This window comes from Euphorbia lathyris, chromosome 1, assembly GCF_963576675.1.
Source record: "Euphorbia lathyris chromosome 1, ddEupLath1.1, whole genome shotgun sequence".
Classification (NCBI taxonomy): domain Eukaryota; kingdom Viridiplantae; phylum Streptophyta; class Magnoliopsida; order Malpighiales; family Euphorbiaceae; genus Euphorbia; species Euphorbia lathyris.
In genome coordinates this window covers 95,236,171-95,252,903 of record NC_088910.1, presented here as the reverse complement: position 1 = coordinate 95,252,903, position 16,733 = coordinate 95,236,171, and the positions used below count along the sequence as shown (strand labels likewise).

At 33.5% G+C, this 16,733-nt stretch overlaps 1 protein-coding gene across 1 annotated transcript; it reads right to left on the bottom strand.

The window, feature by feature from the left end:
• Positions 1-2,654: 2,654 nt before the first annotated feature.
• On the bottom strand, positions 2,655-6,812 carry LOC136207545 (uncharacterized). Its single transcript, XM_065998750.1, has 6 exons — positions 6,194-6,812; positions 6,033-6,069; positions 5,221-5,457; positions 5,065-5,112; positions 3,450-3,892; positions 2,655-3,312 (listed from the first exon to the last, which is right to left on the bottom strand). Exons 1-6 carry the CDS (start codon positions 6,493-6,495, stop codon positions 3,240-3,242), a joined length of 1,140 nt encoding a protein of 379 aa, XP_065854822.1. The 5' UTR covers positions 6,496-6,812; the 3' UTR covers positions 2,655-3,239.
• Positions 6,813-16,733: the final 9,921 nt, after the last annotated feature.

Genomic DNA, 16,733 nt, shown 5'->3' with positions numbered 1-16,733 from the left:
CATTGGTGTAGAATAAAAAATAAAATATCTATGTTCTTTAATAATATCTTAAATCGACCCAACATGTCAATATTATGGGTAAAATTGTTTTTAGTTGCCATTGTTATGGTTGAAATTGCATCATTTTAGACGTTAAGAGTAAAATTATTCCTAGTTGTAAATGTTATCGGCATTTTTTCACATTTTTCCTCTTATAATTTCATCGTTGATTAATTCAAAACATGTCCATTTTAGACATTTTAAATCCGAACAATAACAGTTCAATATAATTTTACCAAACACTAGTAATTAAACAGCTAATAACAAACAGCTAACAGCTTACTGCAACTGCAAACAGGCTCCTAGTTTGACAACAAATTATTTTGTTTCCTCTCCATGTCAAATAAATTTGATTTATTCTTACCAAAAAAAATAAATTTGATTTATTTGGTGTGATATATACTATTTAGGATAAATAAAAAAACGAAAATTGATCTGCGTGTACAATTCCGCCGATTAAAAGTTGATAAATAGATATCTTAAAATTCACATTATTAATAAAAGCATTAAAAATGTTAATAATATGAAGTTCCCTGAACTTATCCATAAAAGTAGATTGACAAGTATCTCATCGGCTCCTTAAACTTGATTATTTCGTATCACAAACTCTCTGAACTTATCCATAAAAGTAGATTAGCTCTCTCAACTTTATAAATGCCTCACCAACTCTGTAAATTTGTTTATTCCGTAATAACTAAATACAAAAACCTATTAAACCTAAAATTAAGGACTAAGTTTCAAGTTCTACGATTTCAGTATGACATTCTTATATACTAAAAATTTCTTGTTTTTCACCACTTATTTCTGTTATCATATAATCACATGTACATTGCTGTAGGAAATGGTCAATGAGGGAAAAAGCAATTCGATTTTGGTCCGCAATGAATTTGGAGTGGAACTATTTATTCTCTTAGGGATGGATACTTAATCAAGCTATTATGCACGCATTACAAAAAATCAATTGGGTTGAAACTTAATCAAGCTTTTATGATAATTGTAGATACTTAGGGGTCTTGGTATGGAACATAACTTATCCGGTCTCACGTAAGAATGAAATTTCATTTCGTATTCGTATATGGTCACTATGTTTATCAGTTAAGGAACCATTGACATTGTGTGTGGATTTATACAGGAGAAACAATATGTTGTTACTCTATCTTTAAAAAGGAAATGAAAAACAGTTTACATGATAATTTTATGTTTGGATATGTTAAATTTGTAAATAATGATAATTTTATTTGATTAATTGGTATATTAAAGAGTGGTATTGAACTACTGTTGAAATTCACATTATATCTTGTATCATAACAAGTTAGTATTTGTTGAAAATGTTTATAATCGGAAGAAACAATTTTAGTGGTCAAATGTTTTATTGTAGTATATGACTCTTCATACCATTTAATCAATAGCTTTTCAAAGAGAAGCAAAATTGGTTCTGTTTAGCTGAGCTTGGCTGTTGCAGTACAGTTTCTGGCATATTTTGTGTTGCAGTTAGAAAATGGATGGAGAAAGCTACAGAGAATGGGCATACTAAATCATGGTATTCAAGGTTTAGGTGTTTAGAATTTCTATGTAGTTTTTTTTTTTTTTTTTCCGAGAAGAGACTTCCTGTGTAGTTAAATGTTAGCTTTGTAATGAGAAAAAACTTTGATTAACAGTGTGGTCTTCATATATGCACACGTTTATTGTTATATATGAAGGTTATTTGCATATTATTTGCATTAGATTGAAAACCAATGATAGAATTCTCGTAAAAAAATGTCATCTTACTTTCTATCTAACCTATAGGTATTGCAGGCGCAGGGAAACTTGACCCCTTGTCCACCGGCCTGTCCTGCAATGTTTCGATAAACAGTAAAATGGCGATTTTTCCCCTAGCCAGTTTCTCTTAGCACGTTGTGCATTCTTATTGGGCCGCAGATGAATTTAGGTGGGCAATAGTCACTAGCTCACCCCTGTTGTTGATCTTGCAAAATTTGGATCATTCCACCTGTGCAATCTGAGGCCTGTCAAGCACCCATTGTTCATAGAAAATACTATCTATGGTTACTAGAGCTCAAACATGTTCCCTTGATCCTCGCATGTTCAATGCTATAGTTGATTACAAGGACCAGCTAACAAGTGTGATTAATGGAGACATGTCATGGATGAGTAGTGCAAATTACAGGGCTCTCGGCTTACCAATGGAACTTGGTCTTTTAGTTCATCCGTCCAAAGCCTCGAATGGTATTAGTTAATCAAACGTAAAGCATATGGTTTCATTGATCGTTATAAAGACGAGACTTGTGGCTAAGGGCTTTCATCAATGCTCATGTCACAATTATTTTGACACTTATAGTCCAGTCGTAAAGCTGGCCACTATCAGCTAATATTTTTTGTGACACACCATTTTTCTTCATCAATGTTTGCGATAAAGACAATTTTTTAGCGTTGAATGAATCTCACACACCAAAAGTTTCAAATAAGAGCTAAAAACCTCAGTCTTTAGAAGTGGAAAGTAGTTCAAAGTTATCAAATAAATGGTCAGTAGTTTAACCCATGAATTTGGTGCAGAGGTCAGAAACACATAATCCATTTTACCCAAAGATTGTAATACCATAACAACTGCTACGATATGAGAAAACAGCTTTCAAGATTGTCCCCTTTTTTAAACCAAAAAGAATAAATAAATGAAGACCTCCTTTGAACTGAACATACAGAAACTGCCAACATTTGTTATTGCACAGCACAAGTAGGTTTCCCCAAATGAATTTGAATGCATTCGAAATGAAACAGATATGTTGACGTACGTACAGCACAGTCAGGTCCCAAATGAATTTAAATGCATTCCAACACTAAAAAAAAGGGCGGCCCGGTCGCATTACGCGTCCCCGCTGAGCGAGGGTCCGGGGAGGGGTCCCACCACAAGGGTGTATTGGGGGCAAGCCTTCCCTTGCCAATTAAATTGGCAAGAGGCCGCTCCTAAGACTCGAACCCGTGACCTCTGGTCACACGGCAACAACGTTTTACCGTTGCGCCAAGGCTCGCCCTCAAATGCATTCCAACACTATATGCACATAATGCACAATAACAACTTGAGAGACAACGTGGTTCTTAACTTAATTTCCTATTTCTTCTGTGGAAAATTCACTATCACTAAAACAACATCAACTAATGAAATAAATGAATCAAAATACGCACGATTTCACTCTTCTTTTTCTTCACATGGCTGTTGCTGTCGGCCTGAAACAATCAATATTGCATAACCCCACCGATCTTATCATGTTACCAAAGCTGCCATGACAATCAATAGTAATATAAACAAACTGAAAATTATGTGCTTTGTTTCACCACATTAGCTAGCAGCAAAGAAGACACATAGGAAAGCATGAACTAAAGAGAGCGGAAAGAAAAGAAGTCGGCCAACTTACCGATCAATACTGGTCCTTGCTTTCTCGTTATGGTCTGAGCTAGAATTCTCTTTCTCAGGCTGATCCACACTTTTTATTGATTTATCTCTCCTATCAGTGCTGGCTCTTGATTTTTCTCTATTATCTGAGCTTAACCTAGGCTTTTCATTTTGCTCAACTACTTGTCTAAATTTTTCTCTTTGATCCATGCTTGGCCTAGAAGCATCTCTCATATCTGTACTCTGTCGTGCGTTCTCCACCTGATCCCTCGTTGGCCCAGATCCATTTCTAACATTTGATCTCTCAATAGCCGATATGAACTTCTTAAGATGCTTGATATATTGCGGATAAAGTTCCAAGTCGCAATGATTTCCACCCTTCACCCACAAGGGCTCATATTTTTCTTTACACAGGTCCCAGAGCTGCTTACCATGTGTCCAATCGACAACATCATCAGCAGTTCCCTAGAAGAGTGAGGCAAACACTTAGCAAAAAATCCAGATCATAACTGATTATATTGTTCCATGGTAGTAAATTATAGTGCTTTTAAAAGAACAAGTTGTTTGTAACAAAGGCTCACTGTCTATCATGGCAGCCAATAAAACAGCTAATTAATCAAAAGATATTGCACATACGGGAAATCCTAGATGCACGAAGTCTGTGATCCAAAGGATCCATGATACACAGGTTCCCATCCACTACTAAAATTAAGAGCGAGCGACACTGGATAAATTTTTTAATGAGCAAAAGCAAAGTTTACTCGTAGAATTTGGGAGAACCTTGATTCAGCCTAATTCTGCAATAAATACTCTAGAAAAGAGTCAATAATTCAAATTACCGTTTTTCTAGAGTTATCAAGCAAAATAATATTTGAGTTTTTTTTTTTTTTTTTTTTTTTGACAGAGATAATATAATATTTTAAGTTGAAAATACAGAATTATAATTCACATTTAGACTTGCAAGTAGAAAGCACTTTTTCTAATAAGAGTTAGCTCCATGATTAGCACTTGTTAGGTAATCTAACGTTGTACTACCCAAGTTACAATGTAGAGTAGGCGTCATATACAATGTCAAAATAAGCAAGGAAACATGCATCGGCAAGTAATTGCTTTTTAATTTTAATAGTTAGAAGATTATCCAGTATACATATATGTCAGGTTGATCCAAAAAGTATATGAGGAATTTCCGTTGGATCTTCACCAAGTAGACAACAAAATTCTTATGATCACAAGATACATATGCAACTCAAATGTATTCTACAACACCTAGTTTCATCCAAGTGGAACCTGATACATTAAGGCTGCTCACATTACAGCTCATCACGCAGACGTGCCAATTTCACTGCATGAGAGCATAACTAGATGGTTCGACAAAGCAAAGAACCAGTGACACATCAGACCCCACATCTTGTTTCTCAGTGGCCCATTATAAGACAGAGCAAGCACTCCGCTCTAACCATATAAGTGGCACTGGATTCTCTTAGCTTCACCATATTCACAACTGGGCTTTTCCCTTGGAACATATGTGCAATAAAAACTTGCACTAACAAGCAATACTAATACTATAAAAACAACTCAGTAGTCGAACATCAATCTCGTAATTCAAAGAAATACAAACAAATAATAAAAGCACTTACATGGATTACTAACACTGGGCAATTCACCATCGGTATTTTATCAACATTCTGAAACAGTTACAAAAGCTATGTACAATTAACCCCATAGTGAAAAAATCAAATAGTGGAAAGGATCACAATTATTGGTGGAAAACTTAATGATTATTAGAAAAATACTTTGTATATGTCAAACCAATATGTTCGCTTCACTGGATACATGACACGAAGTCCGGATGCAATGGGGCTATGTAGAACTACAGCTCTCAACTTCATTAATCGCGACGCCAAATCTAGAGTAGGTCCACTTCCAACTGATTGTCCATATAAGATGATATTTTCTTCCTTGACCCCATATCTTTCTTCAAGGCATCTATATGCTGCTTCTATGTCAGCGTAGGTATTCTGCTCCGATGGCTGGGCAAAAAGAACCATAAACAAACAACAGAAAGTTCAGCTGCCTCCTAAATGGTTGCAAAGGAAAAAAGTTAACAAATAAAATAAGCCTAATACATTTCGATTCCATGACATAAGCATAAAAAGATAATACACAATTCTCACACTCTCATTGATTGCAAAATTATAGAAATAAAAAGAAAACCAAGAACTTTCCCAAACAGTGGATTTAGTTTTCATAGATAAGCATCTATGGTTCGATACAGCTTCAAAAAGTTCCAATGAATCTAATAAATAAAAAACGAATTCCCACTATTGATAAATATGTGAGAGGGGAAACCTACAGCTCCACTGGTTAATAATGATTGACAAGACACATAAAAGAAACCTAAAAATCATCAAATTCATCAAAGGCAACTGACTTAAATGACAGTAGAATCAAACTAAATTCCAAAACTTCAATTTCCATCAGTTTTTATTCCTTTTTGAGTCAGGAAACAGTTCAAAAAAATATATAAAAAGAAAAAAAGTTTGCATTCATATTTTCTCAACAGTGACATAACGGATTTATGAAGAGTAAGAAGCAAATCCTATACCTTCCCGCTAGACTGTCCATAGCCACTATAATCATACCTGCACAAATCCAATCCACAAAAAATTATGCAAGATTTGAGAAAACACAGAAAGCACAAGATAATAGATTTTGTTTTCCACGGAAAAATAATAAAATTAAGGACGCATGGTCACTTAGACTGACCCCATCAAATTGACCCGTAGATGCAAGCTGAGTTCACGAAACAAATCATACATCTGTCCCAGATCGGCGGCGTTGCCATGCGAATAAAGAAGAGTTAAGGAAGCCTGTGGATTCTTAAAATACACAGCCACCACTCGATTCCCTCTCTTCGTATCCAGCTTCAAGACATCCACATTACCCCTCGTCCCCAACCCCTCCAGCATCAGCTTTCCGCTTGCCTCATCCATTTTGACCTCATAAGACGGTGGAGTAGGCGGGAAGAAGGCGAACTTCGCCGCCATCGTTGACGTCACCGCCCCCATTTCCCCAATTTAATTACCAAAATAAACACGAAAAGGAAAAAGCAGAACCTCGAGCAATCAATTCCGAAGAAAATCCTACTTCAGAAAATCAAAAATCAAAAAGAAATTCAACCATGAAATGGAAAATAACATGATTATTCTAGCTCGAAGTCAAAAGGAAGGACATAAAAGGAGACGGTGTTTGATCCGATTAGAAGAAAACGATGGCTGACGGAAACCGGAGGAGGCAGGAAACGGGGAGGAAAGGGAGAGGAAATTCCGGCGAAGAAAATGAAGGAAGCACGTGCGATTTTGAAACAGCAACAAAAAAGAAAAGAAAGGAAGATTTAATTATACGTATATGTAAGAGAAGAAGAGGGGATCAGGTGGGTGAATGACACGTGTCCTTGTAGGGGTTGTTTAAGTCCAGCTTGAATCTAGTATGTGTGTTATAAATAATTAAGTAGTAATGGAGTAATTAAATTTGTAATGATTTTAATTATGTTTAGTAATTGCTGGATTATGGCTGTGATTAGTAGATTAATTCCGCCATGGATAAGACTAGGTGAAAGGACACCTATGTGTGTTGTTTTCAAGGATGGTTGGCATAATCTTGTTGTTGGGTAAGCCTAATTATATTTATGATTTTACCCACATTTATTGCAATTCTTATTTTGGATTCATATTGTTGGAATGATTGAGCATATAATGGCATCACTTTATTCCTTTTTTTCTTTTACCATTGTAATAATCTTATTTTATACTTTATTTGCAATTAACCATTCTAATTTTTTCTTTTACCCTCTATTCCAATAATGAGTGAGTAATTTTTTTTTTATCACAACCTAACTACAAAAAAGACACTTCCAATATAAGACACTTCAAATGCCAAACCGAGCATATACATATATGTATATATACAATCAAAATGATATGCAATACCCTAAAGACGACTTGATAGACAGTAACTGAGTTCAATCATCGTTTAGCGTGAATACCTTCCTCAATATCTCATACTTCTTTGCTTAAAAACGTTAAAACAATTGGAAATATGGAACAAAATAGTAAACAACTATCAACTATAGAACTAATTTTACTTAAAATTGTTATACATATACAAAAACATTTAACCAAAATCAAAGTTTATAAACTTGCAAATAACATTTTTATTTAATTAACAAGCTAAACCATATTTATAAACCAAGATTTCCATATGAAACATTATCAACGCAAAAAAAAAAAAAAATCATTATACAAACAATATACTTGAACCAAAACCTAACATTGTATCCATCACCGAGTATGTCCCCTCATATAAACATATTCGAGACGTCTCTTTAACCTTGTCTAATCTCATATGGTTTTACCTAATAATTCGTTGTCATACCCAATATGTCTTTAAATTGCATACACAGGTCATGATCCTCACCGAACATGGTCTTTTATACTGAAACACCCGTCCGGATTACTCCCAATGCATTACTAAACATTTTTTTTCCATAATACACATTTCAAGTATGAAAATCAATTATAAATCCTCCCATTAAAATAATTAAACCACAATTTCGTCAAGAATCAAACCCAACTTTAATTTATATAAACTCTTCCACTACAATACCTATTAAACCAAAATGGGACTCACTCGTCTTCTTCCACCCATTTTCGCTCTCTCTCTCTGTAACATCCGTAATTTTATAGAAGTATTTTATAAATAAAATATTAATATATATTACAATTATAGTATTTATAAATTTTTATTAGGTGAACCTACTAACATTTTTATAATTATTAATATTATTATTATTCTTATTATTAATATTAAATTGTTTATTATGTTATAAAATGGATCCATTTTAATTTAATTTAATGATTATCATTATTATTACTATTTATTATTATTATTAATAAAAAAGAAAAAGGAAGGGCGAAGGAAGGAATAGAATAGGTTTTTGGCAGAACAAAAACGCCTCCTCTCTCGCTCAGACTGCGCAACTTTTGAGTTCTTTCCCTTTTAATTTAATTTCGTTCATAACTTCTTATTCCGGCCATCTCTTAGAATGAAAATTATATCATTAAATTCCTTGTTTCGTGAAGAACATTTTAAGACCACTATTGATATTTTTCTGAGTAAAAAGTATGGTGACCGGAGCGGGTAGCTTCACAATGAAAGTGTTAGATCTCGATCTTTTGGGCGATTTTAGTTGTGAAAGGGGTGTACTTTTGGACTCTCTTGAACGTTGGCTATCTCGTGGTAGTCTCAGTTCGCGATTCGGACCACCGGACTCCGGCGAAACTCCGGGGAGCCAACAACGGGTCAATTAGAACCCGAATAAATTAATTAGCATTCGGGGACGAAAGGTAAACTTAATTTCTTATGTTTATATATATTTATCTATTTATGTGATTATCTGTGATATATTGTCATAGAATCATAAAATAAATGTTGAGTATTTGATTATCATTTGATTTGTGTTTATTTATACATAGAGTGATTTGAGGAGTGAAGTTTTAAATGTTCTCTGTATAATATAAGGTTTTGTTTCTCTTAAAATCGGGTTGCTCATGTATTTATCTATCCAGATAATTAATTATGAAATTATACCATGGTAGAAAGGAGAACGTATAAGAGTTCAGAAAATTAGGAATTATGAAATTGTATTGGATTATGTTTGAGTTAGAACAAAACATAAATAGTTAGCTTAAGTGGATAGGTACAATGGTTTGGAGGTTTATTGATAATGTGATCGCATACACCTGTCTTGAAAGAGGAGACGATAGGGTGTTATTAAATTTTGAATTGGGATTGGTACTGCGTCTTGCAAGATTAGACGATAGCAGTGCCATTATAAAAGTACTTATATTATGAAGTCTCAAGGTTGTGTGTCTTGCAAGAGTAGACGATAACACATACCTATTTTGATGGTAAACACCATAAGACCGTTAGACATATTTCACTTAGATTTAGCTAGGGCCCTTAAAATAAATATAATAACTTTAGGGTATTCTGTGTAATAAAGAGTTCGGTTTGTGATGTCATCTATTTAATCTTAAAGATTACTTGATTGATCAATTATAATATATGTGAACTGTATGTGTATATGTATATATAAATATTTGCAATTATGTTTATTGAGTAGGCAGCTCACCCTTGCCATGTTGAAATTTTCAGGCTAGGTTCAGAAGTTCTCCTTTTGCTAGATTTTCAGGTTTACCCTGCATTCAGGCTGGCCAGCGTAACAGTCTTGTTCCCATTAGCAATTTTATAGACATTCATTAGGTTTTATTATATTTTTGGACTGGATTAATTGCTTAAGTTTCAGTGAATATTATTGAATTGTTTGGTTGATTATTTAATTCTTTGGTTATGAGATTTTGATAGACGGTAATAAATGAGGAGCCTTTATGTAGTTATGTTGGTGTTTTTGCTTAAATTATGATAGTTGATTGGTTTTTTAAGTGATCGGAAACGGGGGTTACACTCTCTCTCTTCTAATTCTCATTTCCCTTCCTCTCTCTCTAACTCTCAACATAGTATCGGAATAAGACAATATAAAATCGGAATAAGACAATATAAAACTCAATACAAAATTTGAAGATGATTTAAGTAACAGAGTTTGAAGGTAAGACATAATAGTGAAAGATCCTAAGGAACATATTGACATATAAGAATTACAGGCTCCAATCAATAGAGAAAATAAATCCTAAAAATCACCTAAATTCCTAATAACTCGAAAATATTCAATAATTTTAAAGTCAACCTAAAATTATAATTTCCATTCTCATTTTGAACTGTATACTTAAAATAGTCAATAATAATTTCTAATGGGAAAACTAAATATGCGAAAATGGATACACTAGCAATATGGTGTTTTTTAAATTTTGTTGAAGACAACAACATCACAACTTTGAATACATTCATTACAAGGTTGGGCAATAAGGTGATCTTTCAATAAGACTGATGTTTAAAGAATTGAGCAGCAAGAAATTGAGAGTTAGATAAAGAAAGGAAAGTGAGAGTTAGAGACAGAGAGAGAAAGGGAGAGTTAGGGAGATGAAAGGGAAAGTGGGAGTTATAGAGAGACAGGAGAAAGAGATAGAGTTAGAGTTAGGGAGAGAAAATGGGTTGAAGAAGATATGTGGGTCCCATTTTTAGTTAAAAATTAGCAATGTGACAGGTTGACTGATTATTTTTACCTGATGTACATTTTAGTGGGAGGTCACCATAAGGTTATGGAGTTTTGTGTGCAAAAATGAAGGTTGTACACCGAAGTATGAAAACAACATAAAAGTTATACACCACGTATGTAATTTACCATTTTTGTGTCTAGCAAGAGCACTAGAGACAGGAACAACATGAGGAGCTGAAATAACAAATTCACTTTGCAAACACACGAGTAAGAGCCTTAAGAGAATCATGAATGTAAGCACCACCGAAAATTTGAGAAGTAACACCCTCAAATTATGAGCCAAATCCACATAAAAATTTGAGAACAAATGTTTGTTCTCATTGAGTTTGTTGCACTTTGATATCAGAACTCAAGGTTAGTAACTCATTCACATGTTCAAAAAATTTCATATGGTGCATATAGTAGGCCTAGATAGGTTAACCATGTCGCTTAGTGGTGTAGAAAGGCTTATAGACATCATATATTCATGTAGACATTACCCCTGTCAGAGTACAAAAATTGCAATTAATCCATAAATTCCTTAACATGCATACTCACAATGTTGAACCATACCAACAATGGTCGTATCAATTGAGCATCGTCCTCCATCCACTCTTTATAATTTGTTGTCGGATCATCACTCAAGTGAAGGCTTTTCCTTATACTGCAAAGATAAATCTTGACAGTTTTAGACCAATCCACATAAATCAACCTAGTCGATTTTTGTTTGATGATCATTTAAGACACCAGAATAATATTAGCAACCACGATATTATGAGTTTCCAATTTCTTTCCATCAGTTATATTGGTAAATAATAACCATAACCACAACAAGCAAACAATAACCAAAGTGTTGAAGTCCAAAAAATCAAAAGAAATTACAGTACTAAACCAAGCAAAAACAGTTATAAACAGTAGAATACGACACTACCACAAACGAAACCTAAAATTGAATAGATAGGGAGGCAAAAAATGGTAGACGAATCCGGATGACTCAACTGGAGGCGGAAAGGTGGTCGAACGTGCCGCCACTCATTGGCATGTACATGAGGAGCAGAATCTTCAGGCGACGTGTGAGGATCACATGCAGCAGGAATGGTCACTTGCTTTTACGAAAACATTGATCGACACAATAGCTTTCTCCTAGTGATGGCAGTGAGACAAGGTGAAGTCTCAAGCTTTCTCATGTTTGGGTTTTTTATTTGTTTTGTTCAACACTTGCAGAACATAGGATAAAATTTCAAATTAGATAAAACTTGTATGACGTGTGTACACATATTTGATCTATTACTATATAATGTTTTCTTAATTTTTTTTTATGAAAGTGCTAATATTTCATTAAGTAATAAGATTGTCAGTACACCATGAAAGCAGTAAAGAATGAAACCTCACATACGTATAGACTAAGTCTAATAAATGATCCATTAGGCCACAAAAAAGAAACCATTAAAGGTACAACTAACATAAACAACAACCGAAACATATATTTATCGTAACTCCAAATTCACAGCGGAACAACTGTAGTCCAATCTTCATCATCTGAACCATTCTGAACCTTCGGATGTGAGTCCTTTCTTTTACAACCACGTAGATCCAGTGATCTACGGATAAGATCTACCGTTTCTTCCCTTGCTAAAACAAAAAAAGGTTACAAAAACAAAGATTATAAATAACAGATGCAGTTCAAAAGGATTCAGATATACGGTAAAATATATGAGATCCAACTAAAATAAATCAGAAAAACTAGAGAAAAAACTAGGAACATAAAAATGGTGGGAAGTGTCGGTCCTGACAATTTAGGGGCCCTAGGTAAAATAAACAATAAGGGTCATTTTAATATAAAATTTACTAATTAAAGTATAAAGGTTGGGCATACTTTTTAGTTTTTTTATTTTTTATCAATGGGCTTTCAAAAAGAATTAGGTCATCTTGTATGATTTTATCACTATCTATATTAAAAAAAATTAACTTTCATATATACATATAACACTAAAAAAAATTGGATCCCCTCTAGCCTTGGACCCTAGACCGACGCACCCCAAGCTTAGGGGACTAAACCTCATTTTGGGGTTATTTAAAAGAATAATTATTTAAAAGGTATTAGTTAAAAAAAATGTCTTCCTGAGGGGCTGTTTTAGACCATGGTTAAAAAACAAGTACCATTTCTGTGCATGAAGCACCGAAATGGCAACAAATTAAAGGGGACTCTGCCACAGCAGAGTCCCTCATTTAATGTTGCAGGAATCTGTAGGATTCCTGCAACATTTGGGCAGTGGGTTTGTGAAGCCATTGCCCAACTCTCCTCCCTTTTAAGGGGGGAGAGAATTAATAAAAAAAAATTAAATAAAAAAAATATAAAAAAATTATATATAATTCTTTTAATTAAATATAAATAGTAATATTAAATAAAAGATTTAATAATAATATTTTTTTGGATAAGGGTTAAATTTGATCCTAATGATTTCAGTGAATTATAAATTTGGTTTAACGTATAAAATAGTTTAAATTTGACCTAACGTTTACAAGTAAGAGTCTGTTTGGTTCAGTTAATAGTTGTTGCGGTTGCTGTTAGCTATTTGTAGTTGCAGTAATCTGTTTAATTAATTGTAACACCCTTATCCAATACCGTGTAAATATTGTCCGCTCTGGACCAATTCAAACACATTGGGCCTCACGGTTTTAAAACGCGTCTACATGTATTGGATTCACATCTTACTAATAAGTCACAGTCACTCTCTCTCCATTTTCGATGTGGGATTCAATTCATTCCTACCCAATCGCCATCCCTTAGGACCGCTCCTTGCTCAGGCCTTTTACCTCGGCGCCACCCATTCCGGACCGGGTATTATTGCTTGGTAAAAATTATATTGAACTGTTGTTGTTCGGATTTAAATATCATAGCCGTAATTTATATTTTGAAAGTCCGATGTGACAGTTAAGTAACAGTCAAACTAGTTTTTTCAAAATTTCGATAACACAATGTTAAAATTGATCTTAAGGAGTGTTTGTTCAGCTTTTCGGATGAACGTTTAGCTTTTCACTCATTTGATTAAGTTTATATAACCACAACGTTTAGTATTCTCTCAAGAAACTGCAGCTTTTTGAAGCTTTTCACGAAAACGATCTTATTTGAAGCTTTTCATGAACAACTGTTTGTAGTTATTTGTGATTGAGAAAATTACCATTCTTACCTTGACAAAATATGAAATAAAATATCTGTGTTTTATAATAATGTCTGAAATTGAACCAACCTCCCAATATTATGGGTAAATAAAATTACTCTTTTTTTTTAACTGGTAAATAAAATTACTCTTAGCTGCCAACATTATAGGTAAAATTGCATCATTTTAGACGTTAAGAGTAAAATTGCTCCTAGTTGTAAATGTTAGTGGAATTTTTGCACCTTATCCCTTTTATAATTTTTGTTGATTAATTTAAAAGATGTCAATATTAGACATTTTAAATCCGAACAGCAACAATTCAATATAATTTTACCAAACACTAATAATTAAACAACTAATAACAAACAACTAACAATTTACTGCAACTACAAATAGTTAACGGTAACTGCAACAGTTATTAGCTAAAAGCTGAACCAAACAGACTCTTACTTGTAAACGTTAGGTTAAATTTAAACTATTTTATACGTTAAACCAAATTTATAATTCACTGAAATCATTAGGATCAAATTTAACCCTTATCCCAAAAAAATATTATTATTAAGTCTTTTATTTAATATTACTATTTATATTTAATTAAAAGAATTATATATAATTTTTTTTATTTATTTTATTTAAATTTTTTTTTTTTAATTCTCTAAGGGAGGAGAGTTGGGCAGTGGCTTTGAAGCCACTGCCCAAATGTTGTAGGAATCCTACGGATTCCTGCAACATTAAATGAGGGACTCTGCTATGGCAGAGTCCCCTTCAATTTGTTGTCATTCCGGTGCTTCATGCACCGGAATGGTACTTGATTTTAATCATGGTCTAAAACAGCCCCTCAGGAAGAAATTTTTTTTAACTAATACCTTTTAAATAATTATTCTTTTAAATAACCCCAAAATGAGGTTTAGTCCAAGCTTAGGCCCAGGGCGGCCCTGACGGTGGGAGGAGGAAGAAGGAAGACAAGCTTCATTCTTACTCCTCAACTATATAGCAACAACCCGGAGAAGAATAACTGTAAAACAATAAGAAGTTGGAGGATAGCGGGAGGGAAGATTTAGGTGAGGAAGAAGGTGTTAAGTTGTTTTGAGTGGTTCCTATGGTGGGTGGCTCTAATGAAGAAAGTAGTGGATTTGTGTTATCTAATTGTAATGATTTCTTAAATTAGGCCCTGTTTGATAACGACTTTGAACACTTAAAATTAATATATTAAGTGTTTATTGATTTTAAACTTGTTTGATTACACAACTTAAATATTTCAGTTAAGTCACAGAATCACTTATTTTGTTAAGTCAAAAAATTTAACTTAAAATTTTAAGTTGAATATTATCAACTAATATTTTTAAATTCAATACTTAATTTTAGTATTTAGGAAAAAGGCATAATTAAGCCCCTGAACTTTACCTATTTTAAGGATCAAACCCCTGATCAATTATTTTTCCACATTGATCCATTGATCATTGATTCTGCTATGGATTCACCCCTTATTTAACTTTTTTTTCGAGTTTGGACGGCATGCATCGTTAGGACGATTCAACCTATTGACGTGAACAAATAATAATAAGATTTTTTTTTATTAAGAGGTAGAAGACAAGGAAAAGAAGATCGGGACATTCCAACTAGGTTGGTACCCCCCATACGACCATCCTCGAACCCAAATCAATAAAAAAGAATAAAAAATATAAGCAATTTCAAAGAGCGAATATGCAAAACTAAGCAAACCGATGCAAGTCTGCCGTTACAATTGTCCAAAATAAAACTAGAACAAAATTAAGGATGTGAGTCTCACCAATGAGGCTCCAAACTGATCCTACAAAAGTTGGCCATCACATCTGCTATGTGATTACCTTCCTGAAAAACGTGTGACATAATGAAATGCATTTCACGAAGCAAGGCGTGACACTCCAAAATCTCCTAATGCTGCTCCCAAGGGGCCGATAAGTGAAGGAAAATAGGCAAACGTTTGGCAGCGGAAATATAAAAATTTTAACCTTTTTCCATTAACCCAAGATCCATTAATCGTTATTTCATATAAAGAGGGATAGAAGGAAATACCTTTTGATGTTCTATCTACCGTTACAATTGAAGTGCCCACAACTCTTACTTCGAGTTTCCGAGCACAAGACAAAAACACAATTCAAAACCAAGTTAGAATTCAACCGTATGAAAGCAATCAAGAATAGATTGCCTCTAATTAATCAACACAAGATCAGGGAATAGAGAAAGAGATTAATAATCAATTGAAACGGAAGGAAGCGGTGAATGATCTCGTCCTCAACAAGGGGGTCAAAAATTCTTCTCTTCGATAGACTATGGCTTGGCCGAAATTTACACATAAGGGGGGTATATATACTCTCTTGTATCTAAACCCTAGTTAGATAGAATTAGGTTACTGAATAAGAATTTAATTCGGAATATAATTCTTATTTATTATCTATAATTATATCTAAATATAAAGATAATAATAATAACCTTTTAGGATAATAATAGGAGCAATTTAATCTCATTAAACCTCCTAACTTATTTATCCTTTAATTAATTTAATTCACAATCATAATCTAATTAGAATTGTTAAAAATCAAATTAATTATTTATGTATTTTACATACATAAAAATCGCCCCCCTTAAGTACTGGGCCTTAGTGGACTCAGTTGGGCTTCCATCAATTAATTAACATATGTTTCTCTTTTGGGCTCCAAGTCTTATGTGTGACCCATTAGGTTCTTATTGCTTCTAGCCGTATGCAACTATTAAATTAATTTTCTCAGAATTATATTTAATCTTTGCATAACGGAATGAGTACGCGAAATGTGATTAGCAAATCCGAAACATTCCCAAGAGCTATAAGAAGACATGTTGAATCTGTCATTGACCTTTCCGTATTAGTTACAGTATAATTCGATCCTTTATCAACTACATCCTTGAACTGAAT

Coding starts and splice junctions, on each gene's coding strand:
- LOC136207545 (XM_065998750.1), bottom strand. CDS start 6,495: ATGGGGGCGGTGACGTCAACGATGGCGGCGAAGTTCGCCTTCTTCCCG. Junction 5,113..5,220: donor ATTGGTTTGACATATACAAA/GTATTTTTCTAA, acceptor TAACTGTTTCAG/AATGTTGATAAAATACCGAT. Junction 3,313..3,449: donor GCAAGGACCAGTATTGATCG/GTAAGTTGGCCG, acceptor TTGTCATGGCAG/CTTTGGTAACATGATAAGAT.